Here is a 17,918-nt window from a genome sequence, read left to right as displayed (position 1 = left end):
GGGGGGCTTCTTGTTGATTTGGGTGAACTGACCCTTTAAATTTTATGAAAGAATTTGTTTACTCTGTTTTTGAGATCCAGTTTTCAATATTATCACAACAACAGGTGTATTACTTTATTACATGTGCACACACACACTTACACACACCTACACACACACCTTGTAATGTTATGCAGCATGCACCGTAATGATATCTTTAATTGACTCATTAACATTTCACAAACGTGTGAAAACACACACACACTCTCACAAAAACACACACACACACGCAGGGGGCTTGATGACACACAGCGACCGTGCACGGTGCTATCTTTCTTTCTTTCTTTTTTTTTTTTTAATGAAGTGCAAGCATGCATGCACGCGTACGTAAACACGTGCACACACACACACACACACACACACACACACACACACACTCAGAGAGCCACACACGCTTTATTCATTCATGAGCAGCATGCTGGATAGAAAGCGTATTTTGCAGGCGGAGGGGCAGAGGTGGATGTGAGGGCAGCGGCGGCGGTGCGGTCGCGGCCGGACAGACCAACCTGTGCCTGGCTCTACCCGGAACCATTATGCAGACAGGAAACTACCATTTTAACGCTCGCAGCATCGGAGGAGCCGTCGTCTACGGAGGGGGACACCTAAAACTGACAAGGGCGGAAAACAGCCAGCCGTGGAGAAAAGAAGGAAAAACACGACGGAAAGGAAACAACGGCGCCGTTTGAGTGAAGCCGAGCCGGCGGAGGAGCGGCAGCAGCGGGCCGCCAGACAATGGACTTATCGGGCCCGGCCAGCGGAAATAGTTTTTGTTAGCGAGTGAAAAGCAGCCCTCCCGGGCCGATGGAGAGCCAGGCCTCTCGCAGTGTTTTTCCACGGATGAAGAAAAAGGCCCCGCTGACAGGCAGTCGGGACCCCGCTCTCTCGGCGCACTCCCCGCTCGATGTTTGCACACTTTTACCGCCGTGTTTCTGAGCTTTTTGAGCAGCGTGTGCCGCGAGGTAAGAAAACAACAACAAAAGCCGCTTCCCAGCAGCGGTGTGCGGGCTAATTAGCTAGCTGCCAAGCTAGGCGGAGCTAACGGCTCGGCTAAGCTGCTAGCAGCGCCTAGCCGTGTGCTAATAGCCGGGGTAGCTCCTTTATTTCTGTTTATTTGTTAGTGTTTTAGCGCCGCTACACATATTTTAATCAGTTTAGAATGTTTTTATGTGTGTGTGTTTGAGTTCAGGCTAAAAACAAGCGGGTTTTGCGACCGTTGGTGGATGATTTGGGCAGTTAGTTCACGTTAGCTAGCTGTGATTGATGGATGCTAGCAGACGCTGGTTAAGTGAGCGGTAACAGTAACTTGTAGCCGTCTAACCTGCTCGGTCATCGGTGCGTCTGTTTCAGGCTGTCCACCTGAAGTCACCGGTTGTCGGCAGAGAAAGCGGACAGCTTCCAGCCCACCGTCCGGCACTCAGCTGCGGTTCAGCTGGGAGCTGCAGCCCCGTGGATCAGCCGGTAAGACGGGGGGGAAAACAACATGCAATCACACTCCTGCAAATTGTCAAACAAACTGTGAGCCTAATGAGCCTCAGTTTTCGCTTTTGCTTTGCTCCCACGCTGCTTGATGTTATCAGCATTAAAAGTGTGGGCTGAAAAGTGGAGTTCTCCAAGTGATGCACATGTTTAAACTCTGCACATTTCTGCAGGAGTTTTGCAAAAACTGATGCAGATTCAGCAGCTCAGATTCACCAGTGACACCCCTCTGTGTGTGTGTGTGTGTGTGTGTGTGTGTGTGTGTGTGTGTGTGTGTGTGTGTGTGTGTGTGTGTGTGTGTGTGTGTGTGTGTGTGTGCAAAAAAACTTTATCTTCTAATTTTTAAAAAGTTGCTGCTTACTGGTGGGAAACTTGTAACTTGTTGATTGATAATCTAGAAGACTAATCTAGACTTAAACTTAAAGGATGCTCAGATATTTTGTCGCTTCTGTAGCAGCATCAATTTGCAGAGTTCTGATCCAAGCTAATAAATATTTATCTGCTAGGTAAATCTAAACAACTAGGTCTTTTTAATCTATGTAAGGGCGCTCAAATTGCAGCCAAGGCTCAGTGGACTTTTCTAAAACAGCAACATTGAAATAAAGAAAAGTAAATGGGCTGGAAACATCATGACTCGACACCTTGACAGCTCTGTAATTGTTTTCGTCATGAGATTTCTGGGACCTGAAAATGGGAGTCGAGGGCTTGAGCAGAAACCCTGCTGTGCACTGGAGAGCCTTGATTTGACAAGCAGGGCATTTTTTTTCATATATATATGTATATGTACATTATATCTGAAAAGAGCGGCTGAAGTCCCTCCCAGAGAAAGATGTTTAATAAGCACATGTGTCTGAGAGCATTTTCAGAGCATTTGATGCACCGTTTGACACATTTAAAGACACAAGCTGTTCTATCGTGGTGTGATAAACCTGTTTTTACGCCTGTGTTTTCACCTTTTGACATATTTGTTGTCGCACCTGACGCCGACCAAACCGTGGCAAACACACTTCAAAGGCGGTCGCTGACTGTTGGGTACGCTTCTGCACAATGTTTTTCCCGTTGAGCGCATCCGAGGTTGACCCCATACATCACGGACCGCTGGTCATGTGCCACTAAGTTGGGAGTTTATATTCCAGCCAATCAGCAGCCGGTAAGGCTCTAATTAGTGTCTCTTCTTTGGTTAAAGGGACACCAATCGTTAAGCTGCTGCGCTGATTGCTTGGAAATAAACCCTACAGACTCTCAGGACCCCCAGATTCCCTCTCTTCTCGAGATCCAGGTCGCTTTCGGTCACTAGTTCTCGGTCTTTGATCTTAAATCCAGACCCTTGCTGGTTTTCTAAATTAGTTATTCACATTCACGGGGATGTAGAACCAAACTCGGCAGCATTTGAGACAGTTTTGTCACAAAACCCTCCAAATCTATATAGTTTTGTCCCCAGGTCGTAGTTTATTTGATGGCAAATGGCAGCTTTATTTAACACTTTAGTCCATAATTGTAAACAGTACAACATTACCAGGACAACATTGCCATGTTTGATTTTTCCCGCGTCGCCCAGAAGGCGTCGTCCGTCTGAACCCATGTGAATGAGGCATCAGAAGTTTGTTTTGTGGTTCGAGTTTGGTCAGTGTGGTTTTTACAGAAGTTATTGTCGATGCACGTTTGTTTGCTCAGTGTTGTTTGCTCAGGCTGTACTTTACTGGATCAAAAAGCTTTGTTTCCTCCTCGCAGAGAATAAGATTCCCAGGATTATCTAGAGAGACGACTTCTATAAGGGGTGAATGTGTTTATAGCGGCCGTAGCAGAAGCATCTTTCCTCTCAGTGTCACCATTTGTGCGTTTGGCCTTAAGCTTCATCAACTTCCTAAAAGTTAACTCCTCGTAGTGTTCAGGACTCCTCTGCTTTTGGGTTTCCGAAGAACATTTAAGTAAGCGCAGGCGTCAGTATTGTCCAGAAGCAGTGCGTTTTATTTGTTCTGCAGTATTTTGACGATTCCTTAGATACGGGCTCAGCAGACGCTGTGCGAGTCCCCAGCGTCGCTCTGTGGAGCTTCAGACTGAACACAGATGTGACGGCACACACGAGGATGTTTGGCTTCTCTGGTTTCTGTCTCGGGGGAGAGCTGTTCATGACGAGCGCTCTGTGCAAAGCCAGAGAAAGGTCAGAATTAAGAGCAGCATTAACCTCAGTTCTTATTTCTCTTCAGGGCTTTCATGCTAATGTTTGGGTCGGGCTGCGTGTTACCTACAGCGAAAGAGAGACGCCTCGGTTCTTGTCGTAAAGCAGGTGTCACTGGAATCAGATCAAGATCGGGTTGTTTTCATTGTGTGTGTGTGTGTAGGTGTCGTAATTACATTTTTACTCTCAAGACCGGCGTTGTTGCACATCAGGCCTTAAAATCTTTGAGCTGCAGTCAATGAAACTCTCTTAGTGCATGATTAGAAGAAAGCTCAGATGTAATGTTCTCTGATTGGAAATCAGCTGTAAATGCTCCTCAGCAGGTGTCCGATGCTACACGAGTTACATCAGACGCTAGAAACGACATCCAAATGTGTGTGTATTGGTACAGAAGTTTTCCATGTAGTGACCCACATTTGTATGAAGACATTTTCTCCCCCAATTAGTCATAAAAAAAATATTGGAAACTGTGAAACAAAACAGGAACACAATCAGTGCAGTTAATTTGAAAATTAACATATCTCTGAATATACATGTAGTAATGCTTTTTCAACAGAGGGGATTTGCTGAGCTCGAATTTTGATTTTCAGCAGCCTCTCGCACACAAAGCCACTGCACCCCAGACCACCTTTTTTTTTTTTTTTCCTTCTGGCATTTAGCTGTGTGTGTGTGTGTGTGTGTGTGTGTGTGTGTGTGTGTGTGTGTCAACGGGCAGCCATGTTATCCAGCAGTAGCTGGACAGGAGTCGTGTGGCATTTAGAGCCACCACTCTGATTTCTTTTCCCGTTTGCCAGTTTGTATAAGGTGCTGAGGTGTGATGTTTGACTGGTATTTGTGTCTTCACATTATAATTTATAATATAAAACCAGAGTAATTAATTGTTATGCTTATTACACCAACATTTCAGTGTCTTTTGTGGAAACCAGTTGATAAAAGTTCTTCTTTTTTCTTACTTGCTGTCTTTAGTTTATATCTAGGCAGATTTGTGCTTAGTAATAATAATAATAATTATTTGATTAAAGCAGTCACACAAACACGCATTTGAATATCCAACCAGACTGAACTCAATCTGACACGAGCTGTTGGGTTCATTTAGTGACTAAAAGATAACATTTTACTAGTTTGGACACAATTTTCAATTATATTAAGTTGGACATTGTTAACGTGCACATATTTTAGCCAAAACTTTTAGATGTGATCACGTTCACGATATTTCCACGGTGTTTTCTTATCAGGGAAACGTGTTTTTGAAAAATAAATGCATTAAACGCACCAAAAACCAAAGTAAAGATTATAGATTCTTATATTAGCGGAATTACAAGCTGAATAAAAGAACAGCTAAACACTAAATGCCCGCCTAGAAATATGTTTATCTTGGCTGTGTCAAGTTCAGCTAAATCAATTGCTTGTGTTTCAATACAGTTGTTTATACAGAGGATCCTTTGGGGCGAGGAAACCAATACTGTGTTGCTGAACTCTGTTGTTTATCGGCTCTGTGTCAAGTCACCGGTTCACTAACTGACATTAATGTCTCCCATCTCATTCTTCAGGCTGTCCGACCTCTGCGAAGGGACAGAAGGGCAGTGAAGCAATGGTTCATCCTCCGCTGGACTAACGGACACACTCCACTTCACGGGACTGCTGACCTGATTTTAAAAATCTGCACACCGTTATGGAACACTTTAAAGAAACACTACAAACGCTTTTTTTTTTTTTTTTAGAATAATTTAGTTTATTGCGTATTTATGACCCCCCCCTCCCCTTTTTTTAATAACATCCCACAGAGGCACTTGAAGGCTTCGCTCTTGAATGGAGAGTAAATATATTAGTGACACATTTATGTGAGAAAATCAAGCATCGGCTTTTGGTGGATTATAGAAGCTTGTTTTGGAGGTTTGGGGTTGCAATCGCAGCAGGACTGCTCCGGAAAAGCTCGGTTTGTCAAGGGGTCTGGCTTCGTGACACTTTGTCACACCCCACGTTGGAAGATGTTCCAGTTCAGCAAGTACCCCATGGACATTTTAGAGATGCTAAGTGGACACCAGGCCCACCAGTTCAAGGGCCTTGGATTAGAGCGACAGCTGAGCCACCAGCAGCAAGTCCAACTGCAGCATCAGCAGCAGCTCCAGCAGCAGCACCAGCCCTCCGCCGACACCTCTGGGAGCCTCCTGTCCGGCCTCGGCCTCGGATCGCTCCAGAGCTCTCGGAGTAATGCCTTCGCCGACTCCTCGTCGTTGTTTGCCAAAATGAGCGCCCCTCCCCCATCCATCTCCCACCAGAGCCAGTCGTCCTCATCGTCCCACAGCTCCAGGAAGTCCAGTAAGATGAGCAGCAGTAGCAGCAGCGGGAGCTCCTCGTCGGGGTACCCCCAGTTCCTGCGGCCTTTCCACCCAGCCGAGGCGGCGCTGGCCCAGGAGCAGCTCCACTCTGGTATGGGGCGCTTTGACTTTGGCGGGAGCAGCACCGGAGGAAGCGCGGGGGTTATTGGTGGGGTCGTCACATCCGCGCCCCCTCCTCCCCCTCTGCATCCAGGTCTCTCTGTCCCTCAGCCCTCTCCAGGTCCCCCCTCTTCCTCACCCTCTCCCTCCACGTCAGCCTCCAACAACCCCTCTGGCAGCACTGCGGTCCCCTTAGTCAGCCAGTCTGATCCCCGTAGCCTCCACCAGCAGTTCAGCTGCATGCTTGCCGCCAACCAGTACTTCCTGTCCGGCGTCCCCACCAACAGTAGCCTGGAGCAGTTCCTCGTCCAGCAAGGCACTCACAACCACTTGGGCTTGGGTCTGGGCCAAGGCACCACTGAGTCAAACTCTGCCCTGGCCCCTCCCCCGGCCCTCCACTCCTCCCACAGTCACAGCCACACGGCTCCGCAGCCTCAGCAGCAGCAGCAACAGCTGACCCCTCATGCCTTATCTCATCCACACAGCCACACTCACCACCCGCACCCTCTCCACCCGGCCCCCCAGCCGGCCCCCCTGGGCGGCTTTGATTTCCAAGGCATCCCAGTCCTCTCCTCTAACCAGATAGCATCACTAATGCAGCAAGAGGCCGGTCTTCCCCTCCCGCTACCTCTGCACCTGTCCCTCTCCAAAGACGACGCCACAAAAACGGGAGACAGCTCGTCCTCGTCAGCCTCGGGTGGGGGAAGCAGGAGAAAGAAAGCAATGGCGGGCTACTTGCCCCAGAGGAAAGCAGACAGCAGTAGCCACAGTCACAGCAGCCACAGCAGTCACAGCCATAGCAGCAGCAGCGTTAGTAACTGCCATAACAGCAGCTCAAGTGGGCACAGCCAGAGCTCCTCATCGGGCCTCGTGGGAGGAGGATCTGGGGGCGTTGGGATAAGTGGCATTGGAAGCGAGCCACCACATTCCTCTCTCCTCTCATCATCTTCACAGCAACAGCAGTCGTCCTCCGCCGTCTCCTCCTCCTCGGCTGCCCCCCCTTCCTCTAACTCCACCTCTGTGCTTGTAGCCAATGGCAACCAACAGTTGTCCAAATCCCAAGAAAGCCACAGTAATAGTTCGTCTGGCCAACCCGAGCCGGAACCCCTTTACCACTGTGGTGAATGTGGTAAAACTTTCACCCACCTCTCCAGCCTTCGAAGGCATTTACGCAGCCACGGCCTGACACCAGAAAGCCAAAGCAGGAAGTCGGACTGTAACTCCCCCAGCCCAGAGAGGATATTCTGCTGTGGTGAGTGTGGGAAGAGGTTTAAAAAGAGGGGTCACCTCATCCAACACAGCGTCACCCACTCAGAAAACCGGCCTTTTGTCTGCAACATCTGCCAGAAGTCCTTCAACCGCAGAGAGTCGCTTACAAGACACGAGAAGATTCACGACGAGAAACCTTTCCGCTGCCCAGCGTGCGGGCGCTGCTTCCGCGAGAGCACCTCCCTCCTAAACCACGCTGCTTCGGGCGCGTGCGGCAAACCTCCTCGGAGTTCAAAAAGCCGGCCCGGCACCGGAGGGGGTGGATCGTCCAACCCGAGCAGCAGTAAAATGGGAAGCAGTGGAGAGAGGGTGGCGATTTCAAACGACGGGGCGGCGTTAGCTAACGACAAGTATGCAACAGATTATTCCAGAAGTCGTTACCAGAACCAGTCGTCCTACAGCGGCGGGGTCGGCGACTACAGGCGGCCACAGTCCTCGTCTCTGTACTCCGCCGAGAGTACGCTAGCCAGTGAGATGACCAGCCAAACTCTGCGGAAGGCGCCTTTAGCCCCAACTCTTCACCCCCACCCACAGAGCCAGCAGCAACAACCGCAACAACCGCAGCACCACCACCACCAACCGCAGCAGCAGCAGCCGCACCTCCCCCTCTCCTCCCTATTGGACGATTCAGAGGATGAGGTCACCAGCAGCGCCATGTCGGCCATCGCCGCAGCAGCCGCGGCCTCTTGTGATATAAACACAGAAAGCCGCGAAGGAGAGAGGAGGGACATCATCGGAGGGCTGCTGGGGGGGTTGGGGTTTGGTAACCTGGGAGGGCCGTCCTCCACGTCCAGCCTCAACGGCTCCACCATGCCTCTGACCCACCCTAGCCAGCCCCACTCGAAGCCCAGGAGGCCGAGGAAGCCCAGAGAGAAGAGGGACCCGAGCACCATTGTCAGGAGGAGAAGGAGCCCCGCCCCCCCGGGGGACGGGTCCGAGAGGCCGTACAGCTGTCAGCTGTGTGGCAAACGCTTCAGAAGGGCGGAGACCCTGCGCCGGCACACCCGCGTCCACACGGGGGAGAAGCCTCACGCCTGTGACGTGTGCGGCAAGATGTTCCGCGAGCCTTTCCACCTCACCAAGCATCTGACCGTGCACTCCGGTCAGAAGAACTACAAATGCAACCTGTGTGGGAAGATGTTTGCCTATGCGCAGAGCCTAGTGAGACACGGAAAGCTGCACAGAAAAGGTGAGATCGACAACCAGGGGAGGAGGATTAAAGGTGCCGCTGCTGCCATCAGTCAGGTGTCCAACTCTGCAAACTCCGACTACTTCTCATCCTGCTCCCAAGGAGAGAAATCTCCAACGTCTGGCACCCCCTCTCAGAGGCTTTACACCTGCACAGTGTGCTGGAAATCATTCCGTCACTATTTCCACCTGACGGCACATCAACAGACGGTCCACGGCGGCGGCGTAGGCCTGGAAAAGTCCTTTCGTTGTGAGGTGTGCGGTAAAGCCTTCGCCTACTCAAACAGCTTAGTGCGCCACAAACTTTCTCAGCATGGCATCGACCGCAACGGCCAACGTGTCAGCCAGTCCCAACCCTCCGGATACTCGCCGATTTTCTATGATTCTGGATCAGGCTCCAACTACGCCGGGTCGTCTCACATGCAGCAAGGGGCCTCTGGGCAGCAGCAGCAGCAGCAGCAGCAGCATCAACATCAACAACAACAACAGCAGCAGCAACAACAACAGCAGCAGCAACAACAACAACAGCAACAACAACAACAACAGCTGCAGCACCCTTTTCACTACCGCGCAAAAAACTTCCAAAAGCGGCACGGACAGACAAGAAAGCACAGGAAAAAAAAAAGGCGAGTGGTGATCCACAGCATCATGAGAGACGGGAAGCTGGTGGGAGTCCCGCTAAGTAAAGACACTCGCAAGAAGCTGATAATGCTGAGGAGGAAAAGGGGCAAACTGCAGGCTCAGCTCAACAAAAAAAAGCTCCTGGCCCAGCTGAGGATAAAGGGCGGCGTGATGAAAGTGAAGTCGTGGTGCGGCGGTGCCGTCAGAGTCACCGGGCTCACGTCAATGGACGTCCCCATTAAGCGCTTCCCTTGCCCCATCTGCCCCAGCGCCACATACGCTAAGCAGGGTTCTCTGCTGGTCCATTACGCCATCAGGCACCCGCCGAGGAACTCAGGCCGCCACGCCCGCCTGCGGTGCCAGGTGTGCGGCAGACGCACCAGCTCGTTACACAAAGCCTTGAAACACAGGGGCCAGCATCTGAAACAAGCCGCATTCCAATGCCACAAATGCCGACACCGTTTTTGGAACCCCGGGCTTCTGTCCCGCCACAGGTTCTCCTGTCGGGGGGTCACCAGCGGCAGTGGAAACTGGGGTCTGATCAAGATTAAATCTCCGTTGTCACGCGAGCAGTCAGATGGCGACCGCTCCCCGCTCCAGCTAACGGTGCCGGTTCTGGTCCAGCCTGAGAGATCAACGGTTCTGACTGAGTACAGTCAGTGAAAAAACAAAAAAAACAAATAAAGAAAAAGAACAACAAAAAAACAGTTTTCTAGACTAGATTGTTTTTATGTTTATTTTTTTTAAATAATCCAAGAAGCAAGCAAGAGCTAGCAAGTTTTTAACAGAGAAGACGGGAGACTGGGGAGGGTTTAGTAGAACTACAGGAAGTTCCCCACAGCCTCCCGCATACGTATACAATCCTAACTTACTACAGCGGAGGTGGTTGATAAATTAACGTGGACTTCAAATGGCCCAAAATCAGAACCAGCCTCAGTACCCCCCCCCTAAGGTGAAGGACCTGTAGACCACGTGACCTTTTCAGTAGCACCTGTCTGACAAAAGCATTAATCCATCACCTTTTTTATTTTATTTTTTTTTTACTTTCCCATTATAGCCGTGTTTTTGCGCATACATATGGATTTGGATGCCTGTTTGTAGAAGTGCGGTACCTTTAGTGCCGGTTTATTTTATTTTTTCCAGATTATTTTCACATTATTCACAGTTAAACAGTATAGTCCTTGTCTCTTGCTCTGTACTTGTTTATTTGTTACCCCCCAGTGGAGAATCTCTCAGTTTTTCTGCTGAGATGACGTCTGCCCTCAAGATAAATTAATGCTCCAAGAGAAAAGGAATCCTGACCTGAACCTCATGAAAACGTTATTTTATTTTTTTTTTAGTAAAGGGTCTAACCCGTCACTAAAGGTGAGACTAGTTGAAGTGACTGAAAAGGAAAAAAAGGAGTTTGGACAAAACGGAGAAGTGTTGGTGGTGTTGTTTTTAATGTACACTACTTTTGTCTTTTTTTAAAAGAGGCGTGAAAGGAAGAGAAAACACGACTCAAACTGTTAATGTGTTCAGGATTTGAAAAGGACAACAGAAATAACCGGAGTGTACTGTACAATTCGTATTATATTTTATTATATATTGATTATTTGCTGTTTTTTACTCCAAGTATCATTTCTTTTATCATTGTTGGTATTGTATGGGTGGGAGGGAACGAGTTGGGGGCTATCTTTGTAAAACAGCGGGACGAGTATATGTATCGATGTGATATTTTTTTTTTTTCCCCTCCCTGTACCCCTTTTACCTGCTCCCTCATTGCCACAGTTATGCCCCATTTTTGTAACAAAAGCGTGTACACATAGTTCATTACTTAGGTCCTGTCCAGACGTGTTTTTTTTTCTTTTTTCTGTGAAACTAAAACATGTAATATTATTACTAAATTACTATCCTTTTCTTTGCCTAAAAGTGAGTTGTTGAAAACCCTCAAATCAAATAAAAAAAAAAAAAACTGAAATGTTACGTCCGCTGTTGGTTTTTATATGAAAATCTGGCTGCATCCCCCACTGAGAAGTAATTAAAGTATTTAATGTAGTTCAGTTGTTTTAAAGGCCCCTAAATGACTTGGAAGAATTATTTAATTTGTTACTAAACGGAAGAAAAGCTCTTGAATCGTAGCCGTTCATACAAAGTCGTCACAGTTTGATAAAATGTTTGGTTTTTACAGGTGTGTCGGTGAATTCCTTCCATAATCTGGCTTTCAAATATACTTAAAGTGCTCGTCTTGCAGGATGAGTCATCCCAGATTAATTAACAGGATAATATGATATTATTGGCTGATGATTGTTGATGATTAATGTGTTCATCATTTTAATACTGTACATTACTTCATATCAGGATCAATAAATTCATATTAATAAGATATTTATTTATTTGTTGATTATATTTTGTGTTATTCATCTGAATCTAACAAGTTAAGAGTGATAATTAACATGTAGAAGAGAAAAATGAAAATATTTGTGTCTGAATTTTGGTGAACTAGAAATATAAAGTAGCCGAAAATGGAAGTAAAGTGCAAATACCTTAAAAGTGTACTTAGAACACAGTATTTGTAGGTGTAAGGTGGTGTGGTGCTGGTGTTCAGGTAGAAATGGTTAAAATTCTGCTGAAGTTTGGTGCCGTCAGTGACTGACAGCAGCTCCACCTCGGCGTCCGTCCCCTCAGAGCTTGTGTTCACATAATTAATCCGCCGTGTGTATTTTTATCCAGCCTTTCCTCCCACAGGCGAACTGGAGTGGTTTCTCTCCCTGACGCATGTAATAACCTGCCCCCCCCCACCCACACCACCACCCACACACACACACAGAGCACAGGAGCAGACCTTCAGAGGGCCGTACATCAGCGGCAGGAGGTCAGGTGTCGTGCACCTGCAGCACACGTACTCAGGTGAGCTCCTGATTGCCCAGCAGCCTGGATCTGAGGTACTTTACATACTTTATGCTCTTTTATGTTTTACATTTGGGAAGCCAGAACTTTTTATTTCACTGTTTTTATTGGATTATTGAACATTAAGTCGTTTTAGTCACTTTTAATGTCTTTCCAACATAAACATGAGCCCCCGTCACGTCTCGAGACCCTAAACTCAGAGAAAAGACCCTCTTCTCTCTCTTTTCTGCTGCTCCGTCTTTCAGTAAATTAGATCCGGCTCCCTTTATGATGTCATAAATAAAAACAACTGTCCCCGCACACTGAAAACACCCTGAACGCACCACGCTGGCCGCCATTGTTTATTCCTCACTAGCGCCAGTCCCTGCTCAGTTTTCTGAACATTTCCTGAACAACACACTTTAAAATGCGACCTTTAAGGTGATGAACACATTAACACATAATAATAATGTACGTTTTAATTTAATTCAGCTGTTATTTAACCAGGTTTTTCCCCACTGAGATCTTTTTCAGGGTGAACTTGGCCAAGAATAACAGCAGCAGCACACAATTTCAGCAAAAACTGACATGAAGACACATTAAAAACACAGATTTAATGAGCACCAGACGACCTGGATTCACCGTGAAGTCGTTCAGGGTTCCTCAGACCGGCAGGAAACCTGAAACCTAAAAGCCCTCTTATCCAGTTCAACTGCAAAATGATTCACGTTTCAACTTTAAAACAGATGATAACTAGAGAGGAAGTTCTCTTTGCACTTAAAAACATATGAGTGACTCAAAGAGCAGCTTGCAGGTCGGAGCCTCCATCCAGTCGATGTGGAGGAAACTAGATTTTCTCATATTTTCCCTCCAGTGACGTCTGGAGTTGTTTTTCTTAATGGATGAAGCAGCGAAGTCTCTCCTCACCTGCACAAACACAATAATTTACTTATGTTATGTCATATATTTATGAAAAAAAGAAAACCGGACACTTTCTCCTCTGGTGTCTCATAAAACACATTAAATCCTGCATCACCCTGTTAAATTCTCATTTTCAGACAACATTTAGTATAAATGTCCAAACAGAAATAAAAAAAATTAACCTGCAAGTTGCTCTTTAAAGCCACCTGGTTCAGCAGATCACTGCACGCCCACAGCTTCTACCCACAATCCTTCACTCTGACGAACACTTAAACCTGTCACGGTGCCAGAAACAATCCCCGTCACACTCGACTTACTCTACTGGACGTTCTTCACGGTCCAGAAAACACAGTTTGTGTTTAACAAACCACTCGGAAACCTACACATGCCGTAAATTATATGTATACATTCTGTATAAATCCATATTCATCGACCTCGTCAGCTCATATTTATTCTGCATCTTTGCTCCACTGTCTCCTCCACATCTTCTGTCGTAGCCTTTGCATCTGTACTTTTAGATATATTATATACTTCACGTGTGTTTACTTTGTTCCGCTTCGTCGCTCTTGTTTCCTTGTTTGTATATTTGTGTGTGTACGAGCACGAGAGCAGCGGAAAAAGCAAAGACACATTCCTCTACTGTGGTCACAAGCTGATTCTGATTCAGTGAGACTGTCCAAAGAATATTTTAATGCTAATATATATATATTTAATCTGTATTTAATCAGTTGGTCTCATTAAGATCTCTTTAGACTTTTCTGTATTGATCCCCCATAGGGGGAAATTCACATGTTACAGCAGCAACAAATAATAGAAATAAAGAAAACAACAGTAGAAAATAAGCAACAGTAAATAAATATATGTTGTAATGATGAATAAATATTTACACTATGGACATAAATGTACATGTATGAGACAGGAATATGAAATGATATGAGTGAAAAAACAGTTTAGCAGAACAAAAACACACAACAGAAATTTGCACCACACAAAATTAGAGATGAATACTTCAGGGTGCTCAGGTGTCACCACCTTTCCTCAGGTAAACAGTGTGACGTCACCCCGGCGCCATGCACTCAGACGCAGTACTGACAAACAGCCACTAGATGGCGCCACCTAAATGCACTTGAGATGCTGCTGCTGCTGCTGATGAGGCTGCCTCCCAAATCTGGAGGAGAGAAACAAGGGGAAAATAATTTGAATTCGAAATGCTCCATAAAACTTGGATCACACTTTAATGGCGTCAAGCTGTTGTTCCTCACTTTCCCTGATGCACGCCAGCGTACACACACACACACACACACACACACACACACACACACTGCCTCTGTGTGTGTGTGTGAGGGGTTATTTTGGCCTGTTACTCCAAACACATTCCTGCCATGTATATTTGACGGCGCTCTGCCACCTGATAGGGCCTTGCAGGCTTTTCCAGGTCCTTCCAGGAACTGTTGTTCCCACAGTGCAGCTGCTGCATCTGATTCATGAATCAGTCTGGTCACTATCAGCAGGAGACGCACAGGCGGACGTGTTTACGTTTGATTTACTCCAACACACCACCACCCCTCCACTATTTACAGGCTGTTATTAGCTGGCTGTTATTGAGGTGAAGCTTCACAATAAATACATGACAGTTCATGATTAATTGAACGGCATTAAGGCCGCGGGAAACGTGACAGTTACATGTGTGCACAGCTGAAGGCAGAACACATGAACGAATGTGAACATTAAGCCACTTATCCACTGATTTAATAAGAACATTAATATTAATACACATTACTGCAAATGAGCCAGAGGTACCCTTAAGTGTGTATTTATACTCTGATTATATTTTTAAGATTTGTTTTTATCAAAAGTATATTTTTCAACTATACTTCCTGGACAGACATTACAGAATAATCTGTAAAAATAAAATAAAATAAAATAAAATACAATAAAATAAAACACAATAAAATAAAATAAATTAAAATAAAATTCAAATAAAATAAAACCAGCACACAAAGGAACTATTATATTACCACTTTTTTTACTACAATTATCTCACCATTGACTGTGTCAGCAGGTAAATAAACACACAGCACAGGTGAGCACAGACCAACTCATAAACACAGAAGAAATTAAAGATTTGCTTGCTTGAGAAATGACAAAGAAGATTTTTTTACTCCATAATTTATCCTTCTTTGTGTGTAATTTTACTACAAGTGTTTCTTTTTTATTTTTAAAAATATTTTAGTTGCCATGTATATTTAGATTTGTCTTAGTTGAATTTATAGTAAATAAATAAGGAGGTAAATAAATGTGATCCCTCAGAAGTGAAACACTAATCCCCCCCCCCCCCCCCCCCCCTCCTCCTCTCGGCCTGTCACGCGGCTGTGGCATGGGGGGAAACCTGTGGGCGGAGACTGTGACCTATTTTTGGCCAATGGGAGGCCGGCAGAGGCAGCGGCTGACCTAGATTCAGCCAATCACAGCGCGGCACGGGCGCCGGTAGGCAACAGTCGGCGCGTGCCGGAGCCATGTGCTCCTGGTTTGGTGCTGAGAGCGCGAGAGGCAGACGGGGACATTTAACGGGAGAGAAAATATAAAAATAAATAAATTAAAAAAAAACCCACTTTAACCGCTATGAATGCCGGGATTTAAAGTTTATCGTCTCTACATGTAAATGTTTATTTTAATAAAAAAAATAAAAAATAAAAAAAATGTTTTTAAAAGATGAGGTTTGTCTGTGCGTCACGTTTTGGGTAAAAATCCTAAAAATAAAAGTAATTATAATATTTTCTCGGATATGAGACGGAGGAGGAGAGGAAACACGGAGCAAACAGCCCGCGTGTTATTTCACTCTTCGCTGCTGTTTGACAGCGTGAGAGAAGATGGGAGGCGGGGGGGAGGAGGAGGGTGCGTTCACGGTCCACACAGGGAGGAGTACAGCTCTGCAGGGAGGGGGGGGTGACTGCAGCCATCAGCCATTGGATGAACCTGCAGTGGGGGGGTGTTGTTTTATATGCAAATATGTGCTGCGTTCAGGTGCTACCGGAGGGAAAACGAACAGGCTCACATGAATATTCCCTCAGCTTACAGCATGCACCATGTGGGTTCACTCACTTGTTTTTGGCTAAAAAAAAAGATTATTTGTTAATGGAAATAGTTGATAATTGGCTAATCGTCACAGATCTGGTCCATAAACCCCCGAGCAGCGATAGCAGAGCAACGTTTAGCAGCTGAAGAGACAAATTTTTCCTTCAGGAGGTCAAATAATGAATAAAAAAAGCTAAAAGGAAAGTCAGTATTGGGCAGAAGGGACCAGAAACACGACTCCAGCTACTTGTTGTAGATCCTGACATGTTCATCCTCACTCAAACAAACATTTTCTCCACATTTTGAAATATATTTCTCACATTTTCATTCTAAATGTTTCTATTTTCATCTTTTTGTTTTTTGCAGAACTTGCTTCTTCTTTTCTTTTCCTCAGGTTCATCTTCTTCAGTGTCACATGCACAACATGTAGCTCACATGTTTCATGGTTATCAAAGTTTAATGGAGAGATGTACAGTAAATAATGTCACCTATAAGTCAACGCACGGTTATTTGTACAACACATTTCAACAACAAGGCAATTCAGGGTGCTCTACGTAAAACATTAAATGTTTAATGACCAAAGAAAGAAGTAATAAAGGTACATTTATATACAATAAAAAATAAAATAAGAATAAGATTAGATTCTGCCTTATGCATATTGTTTCTATTTTCATACTGCTTCTATCTAAACTGTATGTATATATATTTAATATCTCCTCCTGTCTGCTGTAACACTGTAAGTTTCCCCCTTATGGGACTAATAAAGGAACATCTTATCTCTTAAAGTGCTTTGAATAGTCAAAATGACTAGAAAGACAATATACTTGCTATGCTTGTATATACATCCACATATTTTGCATAGTTTTTATTTATCTCTATCTTTATGTGTGTGTATATATACATTTCTCTGTGTTTCTACTTGTTTCACTTTGTGTGCTTATTTTATGCTTTATTTTTATTGTTTCAGTCTGGAACATGTCACTGCGCATTATACATGATATAGCGCCTACAGATACAGAGCATTTACCATGAAATAAGATATTACAGGAAAAGAAGTTACCGTGCAGTGCAAGAAGTGAGTGACACTTAAATATCCTGTGGAATTCACACATGTATTTTACATTTTTCCTCATATTTTTATTTTTGTTTCTATATTTCAAGATTCTTTATTTGTCACATTATTCTTTATATACACAGTATAATGTGCAGTGAAATGCTCTTGGTGCCTGAAACAAATGAAATAGAAATAAATATAAAATAACACACAAAGTGAAACAATAAGAGTAGAAACATACACATTTTTATATATTTATTTATTATATATTTTATGTTTATATACACATACATATTTGTTATCTCCCTTGTTTTTGCACCACTTCAGTTTCTGACACTTTCTGCTCCTTTTCTCTCTTCTGTTGCTGTAAAACAAGTTAATTTTACCTCTTTAAGAAGCTCAAATCTCAAAAATCCGATTCCCCCCACTGCGCCGTGAACGCACAGCGGTGATGTAAAGGCGTCATCACGCTGGCGGTGGTTGGGAAAAATGGATGGTGATGGGGGGCGTGGTCTCGCTATGCAAATGAGCCACGCCCCCCAGGCCCCTGTCCCCCGTGAGCGGTGACGTCACGCGTGCGGCCCGTGTTGGTTCCAGCTGACTGATGGAGGGGGAGGAGGAGGGGGGGGAGAGAGAGGGAGAGAGAGGGAGAGACGAAAATAGAGAGAAGTGTGTGAGAAAGAGAGGGAGAGAGAAAAGGGAGGGAGGGAGGAAAATAAGAGCCATCAGTCCCATCTTTCTGACTCTCATACTATTGGATATTATTATTTTTTTGGGGGGGTCTCTTTAT

General features: G+C 45.4%; 1 protein-coding gene across 1 annotated transcript; it reads left to right on the top strand.

Annotated features, from left to right (window-relative positions):
- Positions 1–510: 510 nt before the first annotated feature.
- LOC139215494 (uncharacterized) lies at positions 511–11,487 on the top strand. The gene is made up of 3 exons (XM_070846471.1): positions 511–998; positions 1,387–1,497; positions 5,245–11,487. Exon 3 carries the CDS (start codon positions 5,683–5,685, stop codon positions 9,871–9,873), a length of 4,191 nt encoding a protein of 1,396 aa, XP_070702572.1. The 5' UTR covers positions 511–998; positions 1,387–1,497; positions 5,245–5,682; the 3' UTR covers positions 9,874–11,487.
- The last annotated feature ends 6,431 nt before the right edge of the window (positions 11,488–17,918 follow it).

The sequence above is a fragment of the Pempheris klunzingeri genome, chromosome 16 (genome assembly GCF_042242105.1).
Source record: "Pempheris klunzingeri isolate RE-2024b chromosome 16, fPemKlu1.hap1, whole genome shotgun sequence".
Classification (NCBI taxonomy): domain Eukaryota; kingdom Metazoa; phylum Chordata; class Actinopteri; order Acropomatiformes; family Pempheridae; genus Pempheris; species Pempheris klunzingeri.
The sequence above is the reverse complement of the archived record's forward strand: the minus strand, read 5'-3'. Positions and strand labels throughout refer to the sequence as shown.

Bases quoted from the DNA above. Each gene is read 5' to 3' on its own strand.
- LOC139215494 (XM_070846471.1), top strand. From the start codon at position 5,683: ATGTTCCAGTTCAGCAAGTACCCCATGGACATTTTAGAGATGCTAAGT.